General features: G+C 47.1%; 1 protein-coding gene across 1 annotated transcript in view; it reads left to right on the forward strand.

Annotated features, from left to right (window-relative positions):
• Positions 1 to 24,020, forward strand: part of cfap46 (cilia and flagella associated protein 46) — a gene marked incomplete at both ends in the record, with an annotated part of 60,636 nt that overhangs the window by 21,352 nt on the left and 15,264 nt on the right. Inside the window, 32 exons of the mRNA XM_084458779.1 lie at positions 1,318 to 1,467; positions 1,928 to 2,038; positions 2,277 to 2,458; positions 3,983 to 4,114; positions 4,324 to 4,489; positions 4,635 to 4,695; positions 5,380 to 5,527; positions 6,387 to 6,570; positions 7,306 to 7,459; positions 7,562 to 7,621; positions 7,734 to 7,954; positions 8,146 to 8,277; positions 8,935 to 9,096; positions 9,893 to 10,041; positions 10,304 to 10,402; positions 10,518 to 10,593; positions 11,107 to 11,259; positions 11,448 to 11,648; positions 11,769 to 11,875; positions 11,987 to 12,169; positions 12,265 to 12,400; positions 13,972 to 14,169; positions 14,850 to 15,038; positions 15,188 to 15,331; positions 16,177 to 16,359; positions 16,560 to 16,736; positions 18,080 to 18,177; positions 18,692 to 18,768; positions 19,536 to 19,714; positions 19,949 to 20,055; positions 20,533 to 20,618; positions 21,641 to 21,808. Of these exons, the coding sequence (XP_084314905.1) occupies positions 1,318 to 1,467; positions 1,928 to 2,038; positions 2,277 to 2,458; positions 3,983 to 4,114; positions 4,324 to 4,489; positions 4,635 to 4,695; positions 5,380 to 5,527; positions 6,387 to 6,570; positions 7,306 to 7,459; positions 7,562 to 7,621; positions 7,734 to 7,954; positions 8,146 to 8,277; positions 8,935 to 9,096; positions 9,893 to 10,041; positions 10,304 to 10,402; positions 10,518 to 10,593; positions 11,107 to 11,259; positions 11,448 to 11,648; positions 11,769 to 11,875; positions 11,987 to 12,169; positions 12,265 to 12,400; positions 13,972 to 14,169; positions 14,850 to 15,038; positions 15,188 to 15,331; positions 16,177 to 16,359; positions 16,560 to 16,736; positions 18,080 to 18,177; positions 18,692 to 18,768; positions 19,536 to 19,714; positions 19,949 to 20,055; positions 20,533 to 20,618; positions 21,641 to 21,808 (4,573 nt within the window). The remainder of the gene's footprint in view (positions 1 to 1,317; positions 1,468 to 1,927; positions 2,039 to 2,276; positions 2,459 to 3,982; positions 4,115 to 4,323; positions 4,490 to 4,634; positions 4,696 to 5,379; positions 5,528 to 6,386; positions 6,571 to 7,305; positions 7,460 to 7,561; positions 7,622 to 7,733; positions 7,955 to 8,145; positions 8,278 to 8,934; positions 9,097 to 9,892; positions 10,042 to 10,303; positions 10,403 to 10,517; positions 10,594 to 11,106; positions 11,260 to 11,447; positions 11,649 to 11,768; positions 11,876 to 11,986; positions 12,170 to 12,264; positions 12,401 to 13,971; positions 14,170 to 14,849; positions 15,039 to 15,187; positions 15,332 to 16,176; positions 16,360 to 16,559; positions 16,737 to 18,079; positions 18,178 to 18,691; positions 18,769 to 19,535; positions 19,715 to 19,948; positions 20,056 to 20,532; positions 20,619 to 21,640; positions 21,809 to 24,020) is intronic.

Below are 24,020 nucleotides of genomic sequence, written 5' to 3' on the forward strand. Positions count from 1 at the left end.
AAATTGTAGATAAGAGCAAAATCACCGGATGGCTCTAATCATAGTCTAGTAATGTTCATATTTGGTTGGGTGCTCTGCTCTTGGACAAAGGGAACTTAGGTTACCAAACGGACGAGGATAAATCCAGGCACTCCAAATAGTAAAAAACAAGGAAAAATGATATATTAAAAAGCCTTTATTAAACCATGGCTGCTCCAAAATTTAAAAAGCCAACATGTTAGCCCTGAAGGAGGTCCTGTGTTGACCGAAACATGTTGGCTTTCAAAATTTTTGAGCAGCCATGATTTAATAATGGCTTTTTAATATATCCTTTTCCCTTGTTTTTTACTATTTGGAGTGCCAAATTGCCAAAATTTGGATTTATCCTCGTCTGTTTGGTATGTTAAAATTGTAGTTGCCATTTATCAAAATGTAATATTTCCCCTGCAGTATTTGTCTTTATCAGATTATTTCACACATTTTTGTATTATGCGTGAGTGGTTGTTATGGTTACTTTTTCAGTGCCCATTTATCCTCTTCCCGCTCGTCAACAATTTTTCCATTCATTTTAGGTCATGGAATTTAAGCTTTTTAGTTATTGAAAGTCAGGGAATTTGACATTTGACTTAAGTGGGAACCCTAGCATCTTCCTCCTTGGTACTCTGTTTCCAAGCAGAACAAACTGCTAAATAAGTTGATGTGAGGTTGACAAGCTCTCAAGTCAGATGTACCAGTTTGAGTGAAGTTTCATAGCCAGTTCCCAGTTTCATAGCTGCAGGTATCCATCCATCTTCTGAAGCACAAACATCTTTATTTTTGTTCTAGAACACAGCACACACACACACTCTCACACACAAACACACACACACACACACACACACACACCCCGTACGTGTGCACGTAGCCTATGATCCACAGATCCTAGATCATATCAACATGCTACATATATTTATGTGATTGTTTTTCCCAATTAACTCTGAACTCCATGTTCTCTGTGTATTCAGAGGATAATCCATGTACATCGACACTAACTCTGGATGAAAGGAGCTCTATCAGTGCATTATTAGCGTCTACTTAATGGTTCTTTTTCCTAACATGAGATAAAAACGGCTATCCACTCCAAAAAAATAAAAAATACAAAAAAAAAATACACTTCTTGTTTAAGAAATCCCGATAGTGACTCAGATTAAGGCAGCATTGAATGTTCTGAAGATGCTGTCATATCTGAAACACAAAGCTCAGAAGCCTTGATCAAGGGTGAATCTAACTGAGACTGCAGGCCTAGACTTCATAGCGTTCTTGCCTACGCTAACCCTTCTATCCCTTTGTTGGCTGTAGCTCTGTGACTATGCGCTCCATCTGTCCAACTGCAACGTTCCGGGGGAGAGCGTCCCTGTCGCGGCCAGGAAACAAGTCATTGCCACGTGGGTTCGGTCCAAGAGGCTTCTCCAGCAGCAGATTGGCCAGAAGCTGGACATTGATGATGAGGTAATTACAGTATGCCTGCATGCAGTCAGATGAGTCTCTGAGATGGCTGTGAGTGAGACTGCTGAACTGAGTTACTTTTATTCCATATTACTACAGTATGTGCAGTGTTCATTTAAAGCCCAGTCCATTGAAAAGTAAATGCAAATTTGCATGGCTATGTAGCATACAACAGCGCCCCCTGGGCTTCCCAGTTCGCCCCACCATGCTTCATTTTATAATCATGTCTGTTTCTATTGACAGACAGACAGACAGACAAAGACAGACAGACAGACAGACAGACAGACAGACTAAAACATCGATCGATCAGTGTTTTATTCCATCTTTTCTTCAAATTCTATTTATGGAGTTTGCCCTTCATTTGTGCAAAGTCATTAATTTGACTAGTAAGCTACTGTACAGTAGAATATAACATTGTGATGTTGAAATGAAATATTGTGTGTATTTCTTTGTCTCCCTCCAGTGTAAGAATGAGTCGGTGTCGGCCATGACACGTGTGCTGGTTGGAGTGGAGATTCTCCTGTGTAACTGTCACCCCAGGCAGATGGAGTTCTCTGTTCCCAGTCTCTCTGTTGTATGTAGCCCATGTCTGTGCTGGGATCCATCTCCCCTGCTCTTTTATCCACATGGCAAGAATCACACAGATCCATCAAAGCCTTTTTCTGTCTTTGTTTGTCTATTGTGGCACTGCAAACTCGTAGGGGGTTAAGAAAGTCAGTCTTACATCTTGACTGTAGGTGCACTAGCTGAATAGATTGGAGAAATGTAAAGACCAGTGCTGTCATTCCTTCCTTCTCTCTCCACTCTTCTAGTTGGTTTGCATGGCATCAGACTGCCACTGGAGTGACCCTGTGGTGGAGCTGCAGGTGTGGACTCAGCTGGCCACCTTTTCCCATCATGCCCATGACCACAACCTGGTCATGACCTGCACCCACAATGCACTGCAGCTGGAACACGCCGCTGCTCAAAGGCTGAAGGTTATGCCCTATGCTCTGTAAGTATTCAACAGTTGTTTAAAAAGCAGTGAGACAGTCTATTTAAGAGGAATTTGCAAGCTTGTGAGGATCAATTTAAAATATTATTGTATCTCAGTTAAAGGTAGGGTAGGCGATTTTGTAGAAACCAGGAAGAGTAAAGCCTAATTTATACTTCGTGAGCCGTGAGCCACATTTTTGGCTCATTGACGGCATTTGGAACGTCTCGCAGGCTGTGAGCTGCTTGGCTCGTACCACCTCAAATTTCTAGCGGCTCACACCGCGTCATTATATGTCGCACATATTTGATTGGTTAACTGACCTGTAGAGACGAAGCGTTCTGTGTTGCTAGGAGATGAGAAACATTTTCTTGTTTGGTAACAACATAGCATCACATGGACACAGCAGGGCACGGCTCATTGAGTATAAATGCACAGAGCTGTGAGCCATGAGACAAAAAATGTGGCTCACGGCTCACAAAGTATAAATTAGGCTTAAGATAGATTTTGAAAATTGCAACCTACAAAATCCCCACCTCCCCTTTGGGCCTCCCTGTAAAGCCACTCTGGGGAAAAACAAATAACACTTGCTAGGCAGGTAGGTACTGTAGTTTGACAGGCAGGCCATCCAATCATTTCAAGGTGGTAACTTGAAATGATTGGACAAACTTTATATCTTCAACTCCCACAGATTAGGGAGTGCATCTATGGAACAGCTGTAAAGAGGAACTGAAAAGATGTAGAAAACATGTAGAACACTCAGTAAGCTAAAACAAAAATAAATAATGTACTGAACAAATATGAAAAAGGATGATCAGAAAGAAACACATACTGTAGAAGGACAGGGTACAGGATATGCAAGTTGTTTCTGTAGTCAAATATATGCTGTTAAAAGGGTAATGTTAGGCATTATAAGCTGTAGCTTCAGCCCACGCCAGACTGCAGTTCTGGTATCGTGTTGTTTTCAATCGTGGTATTTGAATATTTGCCTCCTTTTATGTATGTATGTATGTATGTATTTATGTGTGTATGTGTGTATATTTACAGTATATGCATGACTTAACTTGTGTTAACATGTTATTATTGAATGCAGACCGAAAAAAATGTAATTCATTCAAGTATTGGTTACTGTTATGACTCAGCTTCTAACACTAACAATGTCAGCTATGCTGAGTGTCTATGCTTCACTTATTTGGAAGGGTACACCTTTTATTTTGAATTTCTTCGAGGAGCTCAATGTGACTGCTTGGCTTGGTTACCTGCATAATCTAGTAGTGATTGTGATGTGTTAAAACACAAGGTGTAAATGACACCTACTGCTCACAACAGAGCATTACAATTGATACGGACAGGGAATCATAGCAAATGTTAACATCTATCTTCCAAAAAAGTCTTTGTAGGCACATTTGTCCTTCTTTTGCCCTCTGGCTACCCAATTGTGATCGATACAATTAGTGTTTCTCTGAAATGAAACCAGTATGATCTGATTCAATGATTAATGGAAGTGACTGAGTGGCTGACGTGCTCGTGTTTCTCTCGTTCCAGATACAGCCCCTCGGCAGTGCAGGACATGCTGAGCAGCGCAGCCTGTTTGAGGGGACTGACCATGGCGCACAAGTCCAGCAGCCACCCACGCAATTACAGAGAGGCCCTGAGCATGCTCCAGTCCAGCGTCGGGTCGGTGCCTCTGCCGACTCTACCCTTACTCTGCCTTTCAGCAAAAACCTTCAAGCATTCCTTTGTTCTCTTTTCAATGTCTCCTCCTTTCTTTATTCTCCTCCATCTCCTTTTTCATTCGTGTCGTCTTTGTTCAGTCCGCATTGCGGTCCTCTGCTGAAAACCCCAGAATGTTAACTGCTAACAATGCTTTCCCCACTCCCACCCAGCTATGCAGAGAGGGCTAAGAACCCAGCTCTGTGTATGGCCGCAGCCAGACACTACTGGAATGCCTGTCTGCCCCTGACGGAAACCCCCGTGGAGAGACGGCAGCTCCGGGAGCCCCTAGAGAGCATCCTCAGTGCCCTGGCCCACACCAGCACCAAAGACCCAAAGGTAAACAAGAACCGCGACAACAGCAACATTGTGTTTGGTGGTGCTGTATAACCGCACTCCCTCACTACCTCGTCCCTATTGACCAACGGCCCTTATGGGTATTGAAGTCTTAATGCTGATTCAATGTTTCCTCTCTGCCGGGTAGAAACAGGGCAGGGGAAAGAGAACAGACCAGACTACAGATCCCTCTCAGGTTGAAGCCTCGAGTGAGTCCACATGGGAACCCACACTCACCTGCTCATGCCACAGAAAGTTTTGTCTGACTGACTTTGAGGGTCGGTGACGTCATTCATTTCCAAAGGGGCCTGGATGGTGCTGGATCTTTTCTCAAATATATTCTAGTTGCTGAAAGAACATGGAGGAGGTTGTCTCCCCACACACACACTGTAGGCCATTAGGTCTGCATAAGCAGTCTGCTTAGAGCATTGTTGCTCTCCCATGCCTGACTGATCTCTGCACTCTTTTCACACAAGCTACAGTTTGGACTCCAGGTTTAGACTCCAGTTGTTAATTTCCTTGCGTGTGTGTGTGTGTGTGTATGTGTGTGTCTGTGCCTCTGTGTACGTGCATGCGCGTGCGTACCCATGTGCGTGTGTGTGAGTGCGTGTGTGTGTGCGCACCTGTGTGTACGTGCATATGCGTGCGTACCCGTGTGTGTGTGTCTTTGTGTGTGTGTGTGTGTGTGTGTGCGTGCGTACCCATGTGCGTGTGTGTGTGTGTGTGTGCATGTGTGTGTGCGCACCTGTGTGTACGTGCATATGCGTGCGTACCCGTGTGTGTGTGTCTTTGTGTGTGTGTGTGTGTGCGTGCATACCCGTGTGTGTGTGTGTGTGTGTGTGCGTGCATACCCGTGTGTGTGTGTGTGTGTGTGTGTGTGTGTGTGTGTGTAGGTACGGGCAGCCGAGAGGAGGACCTGACCCTGAGAGCAGCCATGTACGGCCTGCTGTTCCACATCCATGCAGACCGGGCTGACTGGAGGGGGGCTCTGCGGGTGCTGGAGCAGGGCATCGGAGAGCTGCCTCGCACCCGGCACAGGCTGTGAGTACCCAGCCAAGAGCAGGGGGAACCAGGGAACGGAGGGGGGGCAGGGCATCGGAGAGCTGCCTCGCACCAGGCACAGGCTGTGAGTACCCAGCCAAGAGCAGGGGGGGGCCAGGGAACCGGAGGGGGGGCAGGGCATCGGAGAGCTGCCTCACACCAGGCACAGGCTGTGAGTACCCAGCCAAGAGCAGGGGGAACCAGGGAACCGGAGGGGGGGCAGGGCATCGGAGAGCTGCCTCGGACCAGGCACAGGCTGTGAGTACCCAGCCAAGAGCAGGGGGGGGCCAGGGAACCGGAGGGGGGGCAGGGCAAAGGGCAGAAAATATGGAGGGAAGTGGTTGTTGGAAGGTGGCCACAATCGCATCCTTGGGTATGAAATGGCCACAAGTGCATTGCGTTGCCTCTGGGTATGAAATGCAAATAAAGCTTTGATTGATTGATTGATTGATTGATTGATAGATGTACGCATCTTGGTGTGCAGTAGATGTATCCTTGTGCAGATGTATGTATTCTTGTCTAAGATGTATGCATGCACATGCTGTATGCATAACTGAGTGTCTGTCTGCATGCCTGGCAATGACTATGACTTTGTAAAGAGGTATGGAGATGTCTTTATTTGCATGTGCTAATTTGAGCGTCGGTATAACAAAAACAGTCCTTTTTGGATGAACGAGCATTACTCTGAGTATGTCTAATTTGCATGTTTTAGAATATTTAACATCTAAAATGAATGTGTCTTACTCCTTACTAAGATCTTAACCAGATGGAGCTGGAAAGGGAGTTGACTTTTGAAAATTCAGTGAGGATGTTTTCTGTGGAGTAGCCCTCATAAGGGTGTCCTGTCCTGTTCCCCCAGGCTCCTGTTCAAACACCGGGTGTTGGTGCGCGCGCGCCTTGGAGAGAGCGTGCTGATGGACATGCAAAAGTTCAGGGACGAGGGGGAGCTCTCCTGTTCCCACATGTGGCACCGGGTGGCGCTGTGTGCCAGGGACTTGCTCCAGCAGCTGGCCTGCTACCAGAACTCCATCACCTCACTACTGGTGGGTTCACCTCGGCTCACATAGTCCAGGGGTCGATACGGATATTCTCACAAATTGCTACCACCCAAGGTGGCCAGATTATTTACAAAAAGTTTTAAGTTTACAATTTCTCCAACAAAGTTTTCACGTCCAACGTACTGCAACTGCTACATACAGAACATGGGTGATTTTTCACTCCCTCATTCACTGTCAGTACATGTGTCTTCACTCTTATGTAAAAAATGTTTTGTTGCACACATGCCACTTCTCCTGTGTGAATGCCAATTAAAGCACCATTTTGAATTTTCCTTTACAAGTCATTAAGATACAAGGCTGGAGAGGTTAACATACAGTATATTAATGTTTTCAGATTGACCCTATTAACATTACCACTAATGTTTGGTCATCTTAGGTGGTACCAAAATCTGGACTGGCCCCTGGATTAACACTTGTGTCTCAGTACATATGATTAGTGCAAGATACAGTGCAGTATGAAACATGTAATCGTTGTTCAAGTTCCTTGCTATGTCTGTATCAAGACTTTCTATAAGAGTGTTGCAAGTCTTTACCTCCATCTAGGGGCTTTTGTGTTAATTGCAGCTTTGCAGATTTGTATGGATCTTCTTTTTTTATTCAGTCGGCATGGTATTCATTGTAGTTCACACATAGAGTCATAAAATTGCTTCACATTCCCCAATGCATTTTGCCCCCTAACGGCGCAGGTTTTGAAAGCATACCTGTGTTGTCTTTGTCCAGGCTGTGGAGAGTCAGTGGCAGAAGGTGGACTATCTGCTGGAGTTTGGAGAGTGGCTCTACTGCCAGAACTTCCCCTTAGCCGACGCCGAGCACCAGATCCAGTGGGCCATAGACATCCTCTTACACACAGACATGAACCAGGGAGAAGACAAAGGTACTGGTCCTCTCTAGAAGCAACTAGATTGTGTGCCAGTGGGGGGAAAAATCACAATTATTTTGAGTCTTTACAATTGGTATGTTGTCCTGACTCTCTCAGATAGACCTGTATCCAAGGGCGGTAAGCTGAAAGAGTTGGAGAGGAAGGAGAATTCCCAAGGTGGAGCAACCGATTTCTCTTGGACTCTGTCCATGCATTTACAATTGTGTGTAATATGTGTCTGCGTCTATTTTTCTTTGGTAATACACGTGCGTGTGTGCCCTTCCTCCAGGGCCGTCGGAGGGTGCAGGTCTGATCCCGGTCAAGTGTGAGTCACTCATCGGGGTGCAGGGGGTGCAGTCCGGGCCCCGTCTGTCCGACCTGAGGGAGGTGAGGCGTCTGGACGGCCTGGTCAGAGCACACACTCTGCTGGCCGTCGCGGCCGACAGGACATCTCCCGAGCACCAACAGCACCTCCTCAGGGCCTTCTGCTGCGTTCTGCGCATCTGGCAGGTAGGAGGGCTGTGGGGTGGGGGCTCTGTAAAACTAGAACACCTGTAGACTCACCTTGGCCTGGAGGTGTGTGGGTTGGCAACGGCGCGAACCCAGCCCGTTCACAGCGCCGCGTTTCTTTCATCCGTTCGGCGGACTGTGCTCATTAGTCGGGAGAGACAATGTCGTCCCACGTGTCGTCCCCGTCGCAGGTGTCCGTAGCGACGGCCGGCGAGGTCTTGACGGAGATGCAGGAGAGTCCGCCCGTCCTGCCGTCCCAGCCTTCCGTCTCCTCCGCCACCAGGAAGGACAAGGAGAAGGACAAAGGGAGGAAGTCCAAGGACGTACAGGTGACCTGACCACTCTGGTTCACCACTCTGAGTCAAATGTGCAATGGATTTCTTTATTTTTTCTTTTATTCAAACAATGCCATTTTGTTGCGATTTCGATAGCCTTGTCAGTGATATATATTGTATTCAAAACAAGCATCAGCATCATGATAAATGGTAAATGCACTGAGCTTATATACTGTAGCGCTTTTATCCAAAGCGCTTTACAACGGCCTGTCATTCACCCATTCACCCACACATTCACAAGCTAATGGCAGCAGCTGCCATGCAAGGTGCTAGCCTGCTCATTGGGAGCAATTTGGGGTTCAGTGTCATGCCCAAGGACACTTCGACATGTGGACAGGAGGAGCCGGGATTCGAACCGTCGACCCTGCTCTTCCTCCTGAGTCACATCCGCCCCAGATAATGATGATAATGATCATAACTAGCAGTATTATCAGCAGTAAATACCACCATTATGGAATATCTCTTCCATTTCATGTTGTTCATCGTATTTTAGTGTACTTGATAATTTTATTGTATGCTAGTTGATTTGTTTTTTTGATGCACAGCAGTATATGGTGTCCTAGACAAATCTTACCCTCGGGAGACAATAGAAGTTGACCTTATCATATCCCCGTAACCCTTCTCCATGGGTGTGTGTTTGTCTAGCCGCCCCCTGTGGAGGAGAAGCCTAAAGCCGGGCCTCGGGACGACCCCCTCCCCAGAACCCCTGAGGAGTGGGCCCAGTACGACTGTCCCGGGGACCTCCGCCGGACCTTCCGAAACCACTCCAGCCCCCACAGCATCAACACAGGCAGCATCAGCCAACAGGCACGCCCTTTAGCCCGAGCAGCCGCTTGCCAGGCATGCAACTGTCATAGCCTCCTTGCTGTTGCCACCGCCAAGCTGGCTGAGTCACAACGAGATGGGGATTGTGGCTCGGGGTTGAGGGGCCTCGCAGCTGGAAGCATTGGCTTATGATCCATCCACGTGTTGACAAGCAGCCATTTGTTCTGGCAGAACCGGAGCGTTTGCCCATTGATTTTCTTGCGGACCGCATTAGAATGTCGGCACGGGGCAGATTATTTTAAATGAAAGACGTGCTCTGATTGATTTTAGGCCTGTCCTTCCAGCTGGGTGAAGAAATCACGCGTAATTACAGGGATGAAACGAGAACCGAGTTAGCTGAAAGGCATTTGTTTTGAAGGGCATTTAAACCAACAGTGTTATGCCAATGGATGTGCAGTCCAACTCTCAGTCTTACTTACTCCACTGTAGCCATCAGCCGTCGGCCATCGTTTTGATGTTCTGCCGAGAAATTAACCTTGGTGACTCTCTGTTCCCTCGGAGTCCGATGGTTCATGGTCGATGCTGACGGCTGAAGTCGAGCCGTAGCGTATTAGATATTTTTCAAGTTAGTTTTATTGCTAATCAGGCCTACAGAGAGAAAAACATTTTATTTATTTATTGAATATGAAATATGAAAAACGGAACAAAACAAAACAAAAAATTACTGAAGCTCATGAGCTTGCTCATGTCAACCTCTCTACTCATGCACTATTCTCTATTGCATTCCCGCATAAGGCTCCTGGCTAATTGTCTCCTCTGTATGAGTGCTTGTCTGCAGACTCGGAGCCTTTTCTTCCTGGACCTGCTGGCCAAGGAGCTCCAGTCTCTCTCCCTCACCCACCTCACCCTACCTGTAATGCACCTGGCAGAGGTCATAGGCCACGACCTGCTGGGCAGACGGAGCCTCTCTGACCTCTACCGCCTCAGGTAGCCCGGAGCACATCAGTATTGATGAGCCACGTGCTCACGTAGGCGCTGCCAACATTTAGACAGCTACCTTCACTGGAAAAAACATTTTCTGTCTGGCCACCGCTCTTGTGTCTATTGAAAAACATCCAGCCGTAAAGAAAAAAAAAAAAGTCATCTACATTTCCAGATTTCCAACTCTACCCTACATACAGTACTGCAGTGGTGTATTGGTCTATTGTGAGTAACTGCCTTCATTAACACTCTGCTTTTGTGTCTTTAGAATCGTGAGGGCCTGCTGTCAGCTGGGCATGGAGAGGTCGTCACCGTACCACGAGACGTTCCTCAGCCTGACTAGTGTCCCCGAGCAGGAGCGAACAGAGTAGGTCCTCCCCTCGCTACGGAATCCCACAAGTGGTCAAACGTTGCCAATCCACGTGTTCCGTCCTGAAAGCATGAAATATTGTTGACACAGATGATAATCTTCTTGACCGCAGGTGTCGCAAAGCCATAGCCCTGCAGAGAGAGAGGAATAGCCTCCATGCGGAAGCTAAAGGCAACATGAAAGATGAGGTTAGTTCTGCCCTGACAGACCGAATGGCTGAGTGGAGCAGAGAGAGGCCCTGGACAACACCACAAGGTTTTTTACTACCGTACAGGTCTATTAAACCTGGAATTGAAGGGAAAGAAATGACCCTTGAAATGAATTGTGTACGGCACAAATGAATTACAATGCAGACAGGGATTTATGCCCCCTAACTGTGCTTTTATAATGTGACACCGATATCACATTATTATTGGGTTCATGGGAGCTGAATTAGTTCTGCCATTTAAATTGCTTATGTCAGTCTTGCGATGACCACCATTATGTTTTTATGATCGGCATTAATGGCTGTAATTCTTTCTCTCTTATCCAGATCAGGTAGCCTATGATCGATCTCAGATTTATGTTTCAAATCCATTCAGTCCTTTGCATAATACCTCCCGCAATGCCATTCGGGAATTAATGGGTCAGTCGAGGGTGCAGAAGTATGCCACCGATACTTTGATGTCATTATTCATCTGTTGTCTCATCTGTGATCACAGAAGTCTGAGCTAGACCACGCGGGCGTGTTTGGGAAGCAGCGTGCCAATGTGTGTGCCCAGAGTATCTGGCTGGACAAGGCGGAGGTGTGTCTGAGTATGGGGCTGTACCAGCCTGCCAGACAACTACTGGCAGAGGCCCAGCTGGTGTCCAAGGTGAGCTGTAGACAGCCCTTATTAATATGACTGCTGTGGAACCTTGTCAAAAGATTGGCTAGTTCCGTTTTTACCATTTTCCAATCAGCACTAAAACTACAAATGAAATGTTTGCAAAGTATTTCCGTTGCATTTGTAATGTGGACAAATCAACATCTGAACATCCATTTCCAATTTGGTCTGGTCAGGAGCTGGGGGACCAGGCGTCCGAGGCGAGGTGTCTGTGCGCTCTCGGCGTCCTGGCCAACGACGAGCAGAACCACGGCCAGGCCGTGGCACTGCTGGAGCAGGCCCGGGAGCTGGGCGGTGACGAGGAGTTCTGGTACCAGCTCACGCTCGCCCGGGTGGACGCCACAGTGGGCCTGAAGGCCCCGGACACAGACGTCAAGGTGGGGGAACAATCTCCTACAAACCTCATATCCCCAACAGACCTACTGCACAAGTCTTAACCTATCAACCCCCCTAATCATGTTGAACCCCACCCCCATACCACCATTCCCTCTCCACAGGTGGATCAGGTGGTCAGGCAAGGCTGCGGAGCCCTGAAACTGGTTCTGGAGCAGAGGCGTAACCGAGCTCCGTACCTCCGCTTCCTAATCACCTCCGTGGAGTCTAGGTAAAGCTGCGCTGATGCTGACCACTGATCTCGCACATGCTGCAGTGACCAAACCCCGACCTGCTGTGACCAGACCTTACCTCTAGAGGTCGCTGCGTTGCTGTCTTTCAGAGGGGCGGCAGAGCGTTGGCGTGGAGCCAGGCCCGCGGAGCCCGGAGAGGATCTGTCCGCCTGGTCGGTACAGAAGCTGATGGCCGCCAGCGACACGCTCAGAGAGGCCACCGCTGAGTTCCTACGGCTGGGCCGCCAACAGCAGGCAGCTGAGGCTCTCCTGGAGCACGCAGAGGCCCTGGGGTCAGGCAGTAAAACACACACACACACACACATTCAGACACGCACTGCACAGATACACAAATCTCAGTTAACCGCTTCCTGATTTCCCTTCACAGAGTCTTGGCCGAGCATGCTGTCAACAGAGAGGGGAAACGGCGCCACCTTTTGGACGCCTTCTCCCTAACGCAGCAAGCTGTCTCCACACAGGAACATGTGGTGCTGAATGCCCAGAGCCTGTTCTCATCACAGGAGGTGGAGCAAACATCCTTCCAACCCTACCATTAGTGATGGCCTCACAAGCCAGACCCTAAATAAACCACACATTTCAGCTCCTGGGGATAAAAGATTCTGTTTATCTTTCGCTCGGTCAATTCTCAAAAAGTACACATTCAAGAAAAGTTCATCTCAGTGGTTAATCTTAGTGTTAAAAATAGAAACCAGAAAGCGTGTTCTGGATACATGCCTCAACCTTCCTCACTCTAATGTAATTTTCACGTTTTGAAAATCACATTTGCATGGCTGTTAGGCAGGAGCGTCTCCAAACAGAGTTTTCTGGCTGTTCATATTGGCTCTGAAAGGATATGCAGATGGCTAACTAATGATATTGTATTAAGAAAGTAAATGAACCTGTTTACATGTGATCGTATTTGCTTGGTGAAAAGTCTGCATATGGCTGGTTGTCAGGAACTTCTGTGGATCTGCGCTTGCTTGAGCTGGTTTTCCCACATTGATTTCTGCATCATGCCCTTTGTTTCATTATAGATTAACATTTTACAAATGGATGATTTTACTGCACGGCGTATAGGACGCCACTTAGACCAAACAAGTGACCCGACCACAGTGAAGCAGCTTGGTAACCCTATTAAAGCATCGCCGTGCCTGTTCAGAAATAGTGATGCCATCATCTTGAGGCCCTGTGTGCTTGATGTCTCAGACAGATCATTATTGTGTGTGTGTGCGCACGCGGCTGGATCCATTTGCTCCAGATCTCAAGCTATGGCCCATGCAGGGTATAGAGAAATGGGGGCATTCGGTGGCTATTCAGCTGCAGATGGATGAGAATCCTCTCTGAAATGTCATCTAGACAGCCCTACTGTATACGCAGACAGAGGTCTTCAAGAGCTGGCGTCAGAGACGGACTAGGCCGGACGCGCACAGCACCAGCTTCATCGAATCACAAACGAACATTTGAAAAACAGCTTGGCCGCTTTTTAAACAGGCCGCTGTAAATCCCTGCTAGAATCCAGTTAGACGGAATCGAGTTTTGAAGGTTTGATTTCTGCCTGTAGTTCGTGGCTGTAGCTTTGTCCTTTCAGCAGATGGTGCTGCTGTCCCAGTCAGTTACACACAAGTGACACTAAAACCACACAATGAAAACTGGCTAAATATACAGTCATCAGCTAAGCTAATGGATTCAATTCGGAAATCCATAGTGTAGCCCGACCCATTAGTTGTTTGACACAGGCAAGCTCGAGACCTTTATATGTCTCCGTTTTAATGTCCCTTCATTGGTATTCTGTGTACAATGTATTGAGGTTTTTATTTAAACTCATTTTTCCATTACAGAGCAAATCTAATTCTGGTGTCAGCCTTTCTATCCTATTTTTTTGTTTAGAGGAAATGGAGCTAATAACATGTGGTGGTCTGGAGCACAGTATGCTAATGCTTTCTTGTGTGTGAGTGTCGGGGGAGACTGATTGCTCACTGTGTGTGTGGGCATGTGTGTGTGTGTGTGTGTGTGTGTGTGTGTGTGTGTGTGTGTGTGTGTGTGTGGGGGCATGTGTGTATATGTGTGTGTGTGTGTGTGCGTGCGCCCCTGCCAGTGTCGTCCCCTGGCTCTGCCAGCCATGCGCAGGCTGGTTCTCCTCCGGCTGGCCCTGATCGAGCAGTCTCTGGCCATGCTGGAGCAGGTGTGTGTCGAAGAGAAGAGGCGCTCCCTGGCCCAAGACAGGAAGGCCTCCGTGGTGAGGATCCTGGAAGAGCTTGTACGCAGCACACCTGACCCCGGCTCAGTGGAGCAGGTAAGCCCCATAGACACGGACATAGCTCCACTAACGCTATTCTAGTTACGGTAGAGTAATTGGCAGGAACCTGCCGGTTACATATTTCCCCCTATTCCGTTTGGCTCATTACAAGTCGATGCATGTGTGCTGAACCAGATGGGATATTGCTGATTGCATCAGCCGACCTGTTTGAAATGTAGAATTGGACATCTAATATGAATGTCATGTGTGAATCATGAGACTCGGGCGGAGCCGTTCTGGGGTGTGCAGTAACTCTGAGAAAACAATCATCATACAGTACCTGACTGACAAGAAGGTCTCTCTCTTTCTCTCTCTCTCTCACTCCCTCTCCCTTGCTCTCCCTCTCCTTCTCTCTCTCTCGCTCTCTCCCTCTCTATATCTCTCTCTCTAACTCTCTCTCCCTCTACCTCTCTCTCCCTCTCTCTCCCTCTCCTTCTTTCTCTCCCTCTCCTTCTCTCTCTCGCTCTCTCTCTCCCTCTCTCTATCTCTCTACCTCTCCCTCTCTCTCTCTCTACATCTCCCTCTCTATCTCTCTCCCTCTCTCCCTCTCCCCCTCTCTCTCTCTCTCTCTCTCTCTCTCTCTCTCGTCTGAGCAGGCTTCTCTCCGCAAAGTGAATGTCAGCCACTCTGGTCAATTATAGTGTCAACAACAATATATGCTGTGTCCTCCCCTCTAGGAGTGGGTGGGTGTGGGCAGGACTCTGGGGCAGGTGGCCCTGTGCCAGCTGGCCATGGTCAGCAACCTCTCGCTGGACTGCGTGGAGACCAGAGCCCGCTCCCTCGGCCTGACAGGGAGGTGTCTGAGGCTGCTGGCCATGCAGAAGGACCCGCTGTACCCCTCCGCCCTCTGGGACGGACACAGCCAGGTACACACACACACACACACACACAGTCTAGCAAGGCAGTCAGGCTTAGGGGTGATTACGGGGATGATGTCGGCTCGCGTCACCTAAACCGCGGTCATGTCAGGGGGATTATAGCGGTATTCTGTGATGTCCAACTGAACCCTGCACAGGGCGAGGTCTGGTTCCGGTCTAAAGACGCCCCCGCGGGCCTTCAGAACGAGGGGGACGAGGAGGAGGAATTATCCGGAGAGAGTGGTGGGGAGTCGGGCGGAACGGCACCCCTGCCGTCTGCGGCCAAATGTGCTGAGCTGCAGGTAGGGCCGCTAACCACTGACCTGTCATTCTGTCCACTCTAATCTGATGTCTTTGTGCAAAGCCTCCCTACAAATCAAACCTCTGGAGGTCACCTTCACTGCTGTAGATAGTTTCTGTCCTGAATGGAAAGATGGTAAATGGACTTAACATATATAGCGTTTTATCCAAAGTGCTTTACAATGGCCTCTCATTCACCCATTCACACACCAATGGCGGCAACTGCCAAGGTGCTAGCCTGCTCATTGGGAGCAATTTGGGGTTCAGTGTCTTGAGCTATAGCCACCCCAAGTTCAACCAAGTGTTTCCAGAATTTTGATTTAACTGAGTTTAAAGGAATAGTAAAGGGAAAATGCATGTTTAGCCCTGTTTTAGGGTTACTTGTGATCATATACAATGATTCAGATCAAAACGTTGACAAAACTAGCATTTTCAAGAAAGTTGATAATTGCTCTACCACCGTTTTGGTCATACAATGGATGTGGATGGGCATCTTGAAAAATCATTCAAAAACATGTTAAACCCTCGATTTCAAAGACAAGAAGCTCACCGAGTGTGTAATTGGTGTTCTGGTGTTCTATTGTAGTTTGTTAGGCAGTTTTTTTCTCGGGCGTTGAGTGATACTGAATTGTGCAAAGGAACTAGACATCATAGCCGTCGTACAGTATATGGTAAATATATCGTGGCTATGAACCAATCAGATTGCGTGATTTGACCTAACCATTTCATAATTCTAAATTATTCACACACACACACACACACACACACACACACACACACACACACCTGCTGACATACAGGCTGTTACTGTACATGCTGACCTATCTGAGTGTGACCTGTTGTTCAGAGGAGAAGGCGCGCGGCCCAGCAGCTACTGGCCCAGGCTACTGAGACTCTGGCCCAGGCCATCAGCCTCTGTCTCCAGCACAGGCTGCCCGCCCACATCCTCTCACAAGCCTGCCTCAACATGCTGGAGTGTCATGGCCAGTTTGATCACAGTGCCTCCGGTCAATACATGGCCCTGTTACAGGTAGGTGTGCGTGTCTGCATGCGTGTGTATGTGTGTGTGTGTGTGGCCATTTGCAGACATGCATGTGTGTGCCTATATAACTGGAAGAGGTCATGGTTCATAAGATGTGTATGTGCCCTAATTTCTGTAATTGCCCCGTGTGAAGATACGTCTCAGCATGTCTTGCTTGCCGTCCGTCTGTGTCCGTCTAACCGTCACAGAGCTGCTCCTGTGTGTCCATGCTGGCCGGCGTCCTGAGCTCGGCCTGCTCTGACACCGGCGTGTCCCAGCTCGCCGCCCTGCTCAACCTGCGCAGAAAGCTGCTCTCTGTGCGGGAGGAGACCCCCAGCAGCCTGCGTAGAGGAGCCGAGGACGCCCTCAACAGCCTCTCCTCCAAGGTACTGAACAGTCGACTGAACACTCATGTTCTGATACGGAACCTGGAGCTCGACAGTTGTCCCCATGAGGGTATTGCACTGTAATCGATGAGTCTTGAGTTATGTTTCTTGTACTGAATTCCATATCAAGATCAGATGGTATAGCTAAATGTGGCATCGTTACCATTTGACAGTGCTGTCCTACCACGCCATGGAATAATGTCTATGTGGTTCTTGATATTACATTACACTACAGTCATTTAGCTGACACTTTTATCCAAAGCAACTTACAATAATTGCATTTAACGTAGGAAAAATCATTGTACTACTACTTGCCAGAACTCATAAGTGCATCTCCTTTCTAAAACAAGTGACTACAACATAATCTAGTGCTGGAGGCAAAGTGAAGAATAGCAAACTAAAAATACAATAGGTGCTTAACAGGGAGGATCCTGGTAGTACTTCTTGAAGAGGTGAGTTTTGAGCCTGCGGCGAAAGATGGGCAGCAACTCTGTTGTGGGCAGTTCATTCCACCATAGTGGGGCCTGGGCAGAGAAGAGATGTGACCGCGTGTCGACTGCAGGGGCCTCAGAGTGACAGGGCAAAGAAGGGGTGTAGAGCTTGACCATGGCCTTTGTAGCATATCGGAATTCAAATGAAACACATAGGCTGTGTGTCTACATCTCGTCTTTTCCTCTGCACCAGTGGATGCATCGAGCGCTTCAAGTTGAAAATTTCAGAAATTTTCAGAACGCCGCTGGTGTCGTGACTGCCGCTCGTTTCAGGCAACCAATCATATATTAGATAGGGCGTGACTCGTCAGCTGTCTGGAGACATCGCCCATGCCCATCCAGTGAAAGGATATCTCAAAAGCCACAATCATACATTCAGCCAAGCTGCCAGAGGCAAGAGGCAACCTGATCACTATAGACTTCTTTATTATCCAAACAACGTTTTGATCATGCGATCTTTGAACCTGACGAAGATCACATGATTGAAACGTTTGGATAATAAAGTAGTCTAAATATATAGACTTCTGCCATATATCACACGGCGTGCGGGCTCCAGTCTCTCTTAATTTAACTAAATTGTTTGGGGCTGGTGACCTTAGGCTACTGATATTTAGAGATGACAAAATATTCTCTCGCATCAGATATAATTTTGTCCACGTTTGCAGAGCATTGTGGGATCTTTTTTGACTAAGTGCTGCGATTACACTCTCCCGCCCAGCGTCCTGCCAGCGCTTTGCTGCCAGAAAAAAGTGCTAGGTGGACAGACACACGCCCAGATGATGCGGTGTCTTTCACAGTCATAAGCTGGGATCCTGCACCAACATGTCTGTTTGTTGAACCCTACACATTCAGGTTTATAGCCACCTGTCAATCAACCCCAGCCACTTGAGCCTGTTGGGAGAGCTGCCACCAAACCTGAAGATCCTGCTGCTCCAGCACTCAGAGGACAGGTTTGGTCTCTCTCTCTCACTCTCTTCTTTCCTCTCTCATGCACGCCTTTTGACCCCTTTTGTTAGTGTCAAAATGCACATCCAGTGAGAGGCGCTGGCTAAGGCAGTATACCATTCAAAATGTGAAGAATATCCGCACATTCATTTCTCCTTCCAGTGAATTCCAGTATTTATTTGACCAGCATTTCCAATACCCAGATGAAGCCTGAGAGCCAGAACGCTGGTTAAACAAATACTGACATTCACTGGAAAGAGAAATGACCATGCGGCTATTCTTCACAATCCCATTTGTTAGTGTTCCATACACTTTATATATGTAACCGCAGTCACCTCACCTGTCATATTGGTTTTAGCATGCAGCCTCATCTAGAGCAGGAGCAATGTTACAACATACCACTAGAGGGTATATGATATACAACCATAATGGCATCAGTGATGTACTACGTAGTGTACTTCCCCTCACATTATAGTGTGAATCATAGAAGTGGTCGGTAAGCGCGTGTTCCTGTCTCAGGTCAGTCCTCTACGGAGCCTTCTATGAGAGAAGCAAACCTGCTGAGAGCCAGAGAGGGAAGGCCACGCACGTTTCAGGTGAGGAACGGTTCCAAGTAGCTCAAGCTCCTGATAATAACCGGTGTCAGAACTGGTTTGTTCACGAGAAGATGATAAGCTCAGCAATCAGGTAACCTTTCTTTCTCTGTGGGGGACGGCGCTAACTATGCGATGCACTGCATCTAATTAGTCTCTTAGAACTGGGGGAATGTTGAATTGACATAAAACATGATACCACAGAACATTGTCGACATTCTAAAATGGAATGGAATATATTCCCATATAGCATTTATTAGTAAGTCAGGTCTCTTGCCCGACAACACAGTCTGTGAAAAGTTCACAGCTAATGAAGAGGACCAGGAAGCATTAAGTAAGCAGTAAGACACCTGGACCAACCTTAACCCCCCCCCCCTCCCCTCCCCCCCCCCCTCCACCCCCCCCTCCCTCCGCTACGGCGCAACTGGGGAATTACAAAGTCCTTCTGTTGAAATAGTCACAGGCCTGCGTCTGGACGTGCTGCAGAAAGAGATCATCAAATTAATGAATCACAAAAGAAAGAGACTGGAGGGTAGAGAGGAAGAAGAGGGTGAATGAGAAAGAGAGAGGAGAGGAGAGGAGAAAGAGAAACGGGGAGAGGAAGAGAGGCAGAGCAGGAGCAGAGTTGAAGGAGGTGGGGCTCAGGGAGACCAATTATAATGTGTGTGTGTACTGTGTGTGTGTGTGTGTGTGTGTGTGTGTGTGTGTGTGTGTGTGTGTGTGTGTGTGTGTGCGCATGTGTGTGTGTGTGCGTGTTGTACTATTGGCAGGAGGGACACTGGTCTGTACTCAGGTGGCCAAGGCCTTGGTCCACCCCCGGGCTCTGCTGGTGCTGCGTGACAAGGCGCGAGCCCTCGGCTGTGAGACCACACAAGCCCTCCTGAAGGAGGCCCGTTGGCATGGCAACCAGGGCCGTTTGGGGGCTACCCGCCAGTCCCACGCCCCCCTAGTAGGTCATGACCTCTTCCAGGACATGTGCCCCCTCGCTCTCTATTGACATGATCCACTGGCCTCATAAATAAAGCCTGGAAATAATCAGCAATCCTTGGCTCACGTCCACTCCTCACTCGCACACACACACACACACACACACACACACACACACATTGAGCTGGGGCCATATCATTGGCCCTTCAGATAAGCGCATCTATTAAAGCTTGCTCTCTTACTCTCCTCTATAAAGAAATCAGACTCTGAAGAAAAACTGGAATCTAATTTCAAGGACGTGGTGCGGCATATGGAGGACTACCTGCACCCAGTTCTCTCTCGATTCGACTTCTCCTGCTTTAGGTATGCCAGCGCGATTCAAGAGGCTTCTCGCGACAGTCATTGGCCGGTGGAAAATTGCATACACTTTCGCCGGACAAAAAGTGACAAAATAGTGCCTTGTTTGGAAGAGCTACTGTAGGCCTGGCATTATTGCATAGCGAGTAGGTGGTGAGATTGATCTGTTACACCATTAATGGGACTTATTGATGGCTGCTCTCGGGGCCTGCAATCCATATTGTAATATACCCGTATCTGAGTGATTTTGAGGCTTGCCTTCAACTGTATTCGCTGTGCATGTGTTTGCGTGAGCGCATGCGGGTACAGTACATGTGTGTTTGTGCAAGCACGACCCACCTAGCATGTTTGATGGGGTAAGTGCCCTGCCCCCACCACCTCTACCCCAGTCCCCTGGCTCATTTCTTTCATTTCCTTGTGTCTGGAGGCCAGGTCTCTACTGTAGCCCTCCTGATCCCCCCCCTGCTTATCTCCCCCACTCAGGCTCCAGACGCCATTGATATCCATCCCCGAGTCCGGCAGGCCCAGAGAAAAGGAAGAGAAGGCAGCCCCAGATAAAGGTGTAATGGGTGTGTATGTGCTCGCTCTGGCAGTCAGGCTATATCCCCCAGGGGGAGTAACGTTTGCAGATCTATACGTATGGATCAGTGCAGTGCTGTTCCGGTCTCTGTTGTACACTTACCGACATGTCACTGGCATTGCCATTATCAGCCCCTCAGTGGGATCCTCGCACAGATTAGATCATCTTCTCCCCTTTGACTCCTCTGATACAAGTAGATTTACATGATATAACTTTGTGAATACACACACTGCACATCACAGCTTCACACTGTACATCACTGCACATCACAGCTTCACACTGTACATAGTACAAGAATGCCAGATCAGGGGTTTAGGGACCGTGTTTAGGTTCAGGATATCTAGTTCTTCTTGCACCATTAAGTAATTTTGCTGTATTAAAACTTGTAATACAAAATGTAATACATTCACTGAAACATATTGTTACAGCAAGCAACATGTACTTTACCGTGAAAGTACAGCCATTGCACTATAATGGCCTAAGGATTTATGGTAAAGGAGAAATAAAGGTTATGCTTAAAGGTGCAATAGTCAAGATTTTAAAAAAAAAACAACTCTAACAAAGCCCATGAGGCAATAATATTAGGTAGGGGTGTAGTGGTAACTAAATAAGTGGTTGTACTCTGACTAAAGTAGTGGGTATACCGTAGCAGAAATGTTAGTTTTTACATTAGTGGCGTTTAAAGAAGTGGGTTTACTGTAGGTCCATGGAATACGAAGTGGGTATATTCTGTATACTCTCCACTACACCACTGGTATTAGGACTCCTGATCGCTCCCGCCACCCGACATATCATGTGGTACCATGTCGTAATACTATTGGCTCACAAGCCTTATTAGAGGTGGGAACCAAACCTCAGACATCTCAGATGTAATCAAAATGTTCATTTCAGATCTGTCAACATTTCTAAAATGATAAATTCATAATCAATATTTTTTGGGAGGGAAAAGCAATCTTGACTATTGCACCTTTAATGAAGTGTGTGTGTGTTTGTGTGTACACGTGTGTGTAGCTGGCTCTCCTACGGAGCTTGGGGAGTGTGTGGTGCTCCTGGCTGATAGGATGCTGATGGAGCTTCCACTCGAGGCCCTGTCCGTCCTACAGGAGGAGAGACTGAGTTCCGTGTCCCGGGATTTCTCCCTGCAACTCCTCCATGCTCGGCTGCAGAGACAGGAACCAGGTGAGATGTACGCACACTCTCGCCAACAGGTCGCAAAGCAACCTCTCCCTGCAAATCTGAATTACAGGGTGTCCACAGATGCTTAAGATGTCTTAAATTCATTTACCAAAATTAAAAGACCCACAATTTTAATTAAATTCATTTAAATAGTCTTAAAATTGTCTTAAATTCTTTACTCAAAGGTCTTTAAAAAATGTCTGGGAGACACTGTTGTGCAAAGGTCCATTTAGCTTGAGTCACGCACAGAGCACAAACCACTCTGGTAAGTTGCGGTCGTGAAAATTGGCAGTTTTTTTCGCTATACTGTAGCTAACTAACGTTAGCCTTGCTAGCTACCAACCTTGTTGGCCTACAGCTCCACCACGGGGAAGTGCAAGTTCAAGGATTATAGCTGCTGCGCAGTTTAGAGTCGGGCCGGGCATTTTGAATGAGCAGGAAGAGGAGGACGACAAATGAGAAGTAGCCTAAAACTACTGGGCTGCAGAAGCCCCCTAAGTGTGCATAAAGGCTAATCCATAAACTAAATGAACCTGTGGAGAAATGTGCAGAAAGAGCATTTTGTGCAGCAAAAGGAGGAAGCAGAGGATGAGGAAGAAGAGATAAATCATGCATACAAATACTAAATTGTGCCCATTGACACTTTAGTTGAGCAAGTAGACCTCTGCTCATTGACGAGTCATAAAAAGGGTGTCTACCCTAAGAGTCTACTTCCGTCCCCAGATGTTTGATGTGCTGCTATTTTCTCGACTCATTCAAGTTCCACTATAATTTTTTATGGTAGCAAAATAGCTCTTAAGAAAGATATTATGATAATGCGTGTTTTGATAGGTCTTGTGGTTTTCCTATGTATTGTAACCCACATGGGCATGACAGGAGATAAATCACTCCAACAGATGTACATGTAAGGAACTGTCTAATATCATATGTTATGGAAGTCACATGACTAGTAAAAGTGCTTGTTCTCTTGGAATTCTCGCATGCTGTACAGTTTGGACAAGGAAAGGAGCCAGTCATCCCGTCCAAAGCCTCTGAGCAGGAACAGATCGGACAGTAGTATCCGATCCGTCTCTCACATTTTTAGCTCTGAGAAAAGAGAGGAGGATCAGAAAACAGTTTCTTACAGACATGATCAGCAGATGGTGAAGCTACAATAGTACCTGGCAACCCAGCGCGCAGTACCATCGCTGTAATACTATTGGCTGGTATATCAATAGAGTGTCGTTGTCGGGCCGTCAAAATTTCATAATGTAATCATTTCAGACAAAATATCATTTTTTATGGAAAAGCAATACTTTTACTCTGCAGCCTTCGCAAAGCACTATGGATGTATTATTTTTGAAAAAATGTTTATTTTAATCCACATATAACATATTATACCTTTAATGATATAAAGAGTTGGGATTAAGGATCAAGCAAAGAATTTATCACCAACAACAGAGGAAATTACTTTAATCTTTCCCTTAATAACTATTTCCTTGTAATTGTCACATCTGATAATTGAACAGTGACATTTCAGATGTAAGCAAGGATTTAGTCTCTCTCTTTGAACAGGAGTTGTCGTCATTCACCAACAGTCAAACGCAATTATCCTTAGTCCTACGCGAGGCTCCTGGCCACACGCCAACTCTTGCCTAACAGCTACCCAAAAGGCTCAGAACCTCATTTGACCTTGTAGTGACAACCAATGCTGATGCAACAACACCCTGTTTGTGACCTCCATCACCTCATCTAAATCTTAGCATGCCTAGTGGTATGATACTAACAGCTACCAAAAGGATCAGAACCTCATTTGACATTGTATTAACAACTAATGCTGATGCAAACACCTTATTCATGACCTCCATCACCATCATCATCTAAGTCTTACCATGCCTGGTGGTGTGATACTAACAATGAAGGAGATGATTGGAAATCACTTCTCTCTTGCTTTTCTGTTTCATTATTTTGGTCATCGAGGTCTTGTCACTGTTCTCTTTGTAGTCTCAGACACAGTCAGTAGAAATTACTCCAGTGTCAGTGCTGGTAAGTTATCCACTGCTGTAGCCTTACTGCACACATCTTAGGTGTTTTTTTTCCTAGTAAAATGTCATGGAATACAAACGTTTTTTGAAGGAAATATGAAGTCTATTGGATTGAGATTAATCAAAGACATTGATAAATGCTATTGACCAAGAGGCAAACACAATCCTATGTGTATCCTATTCAATCCTAT

The sequence above is a fragment of the Borostomias antarcticus genome, assembly GCF_949987555.1.
Source record: "Borostomias antarcticus genome assembly, chromosome: 25".
NCBI lineage: Eukaryota > Metazoa > Chordata > Actinopteri > Stomiiformes > Stomiidae > Borostomias > Borostomias antarcticus.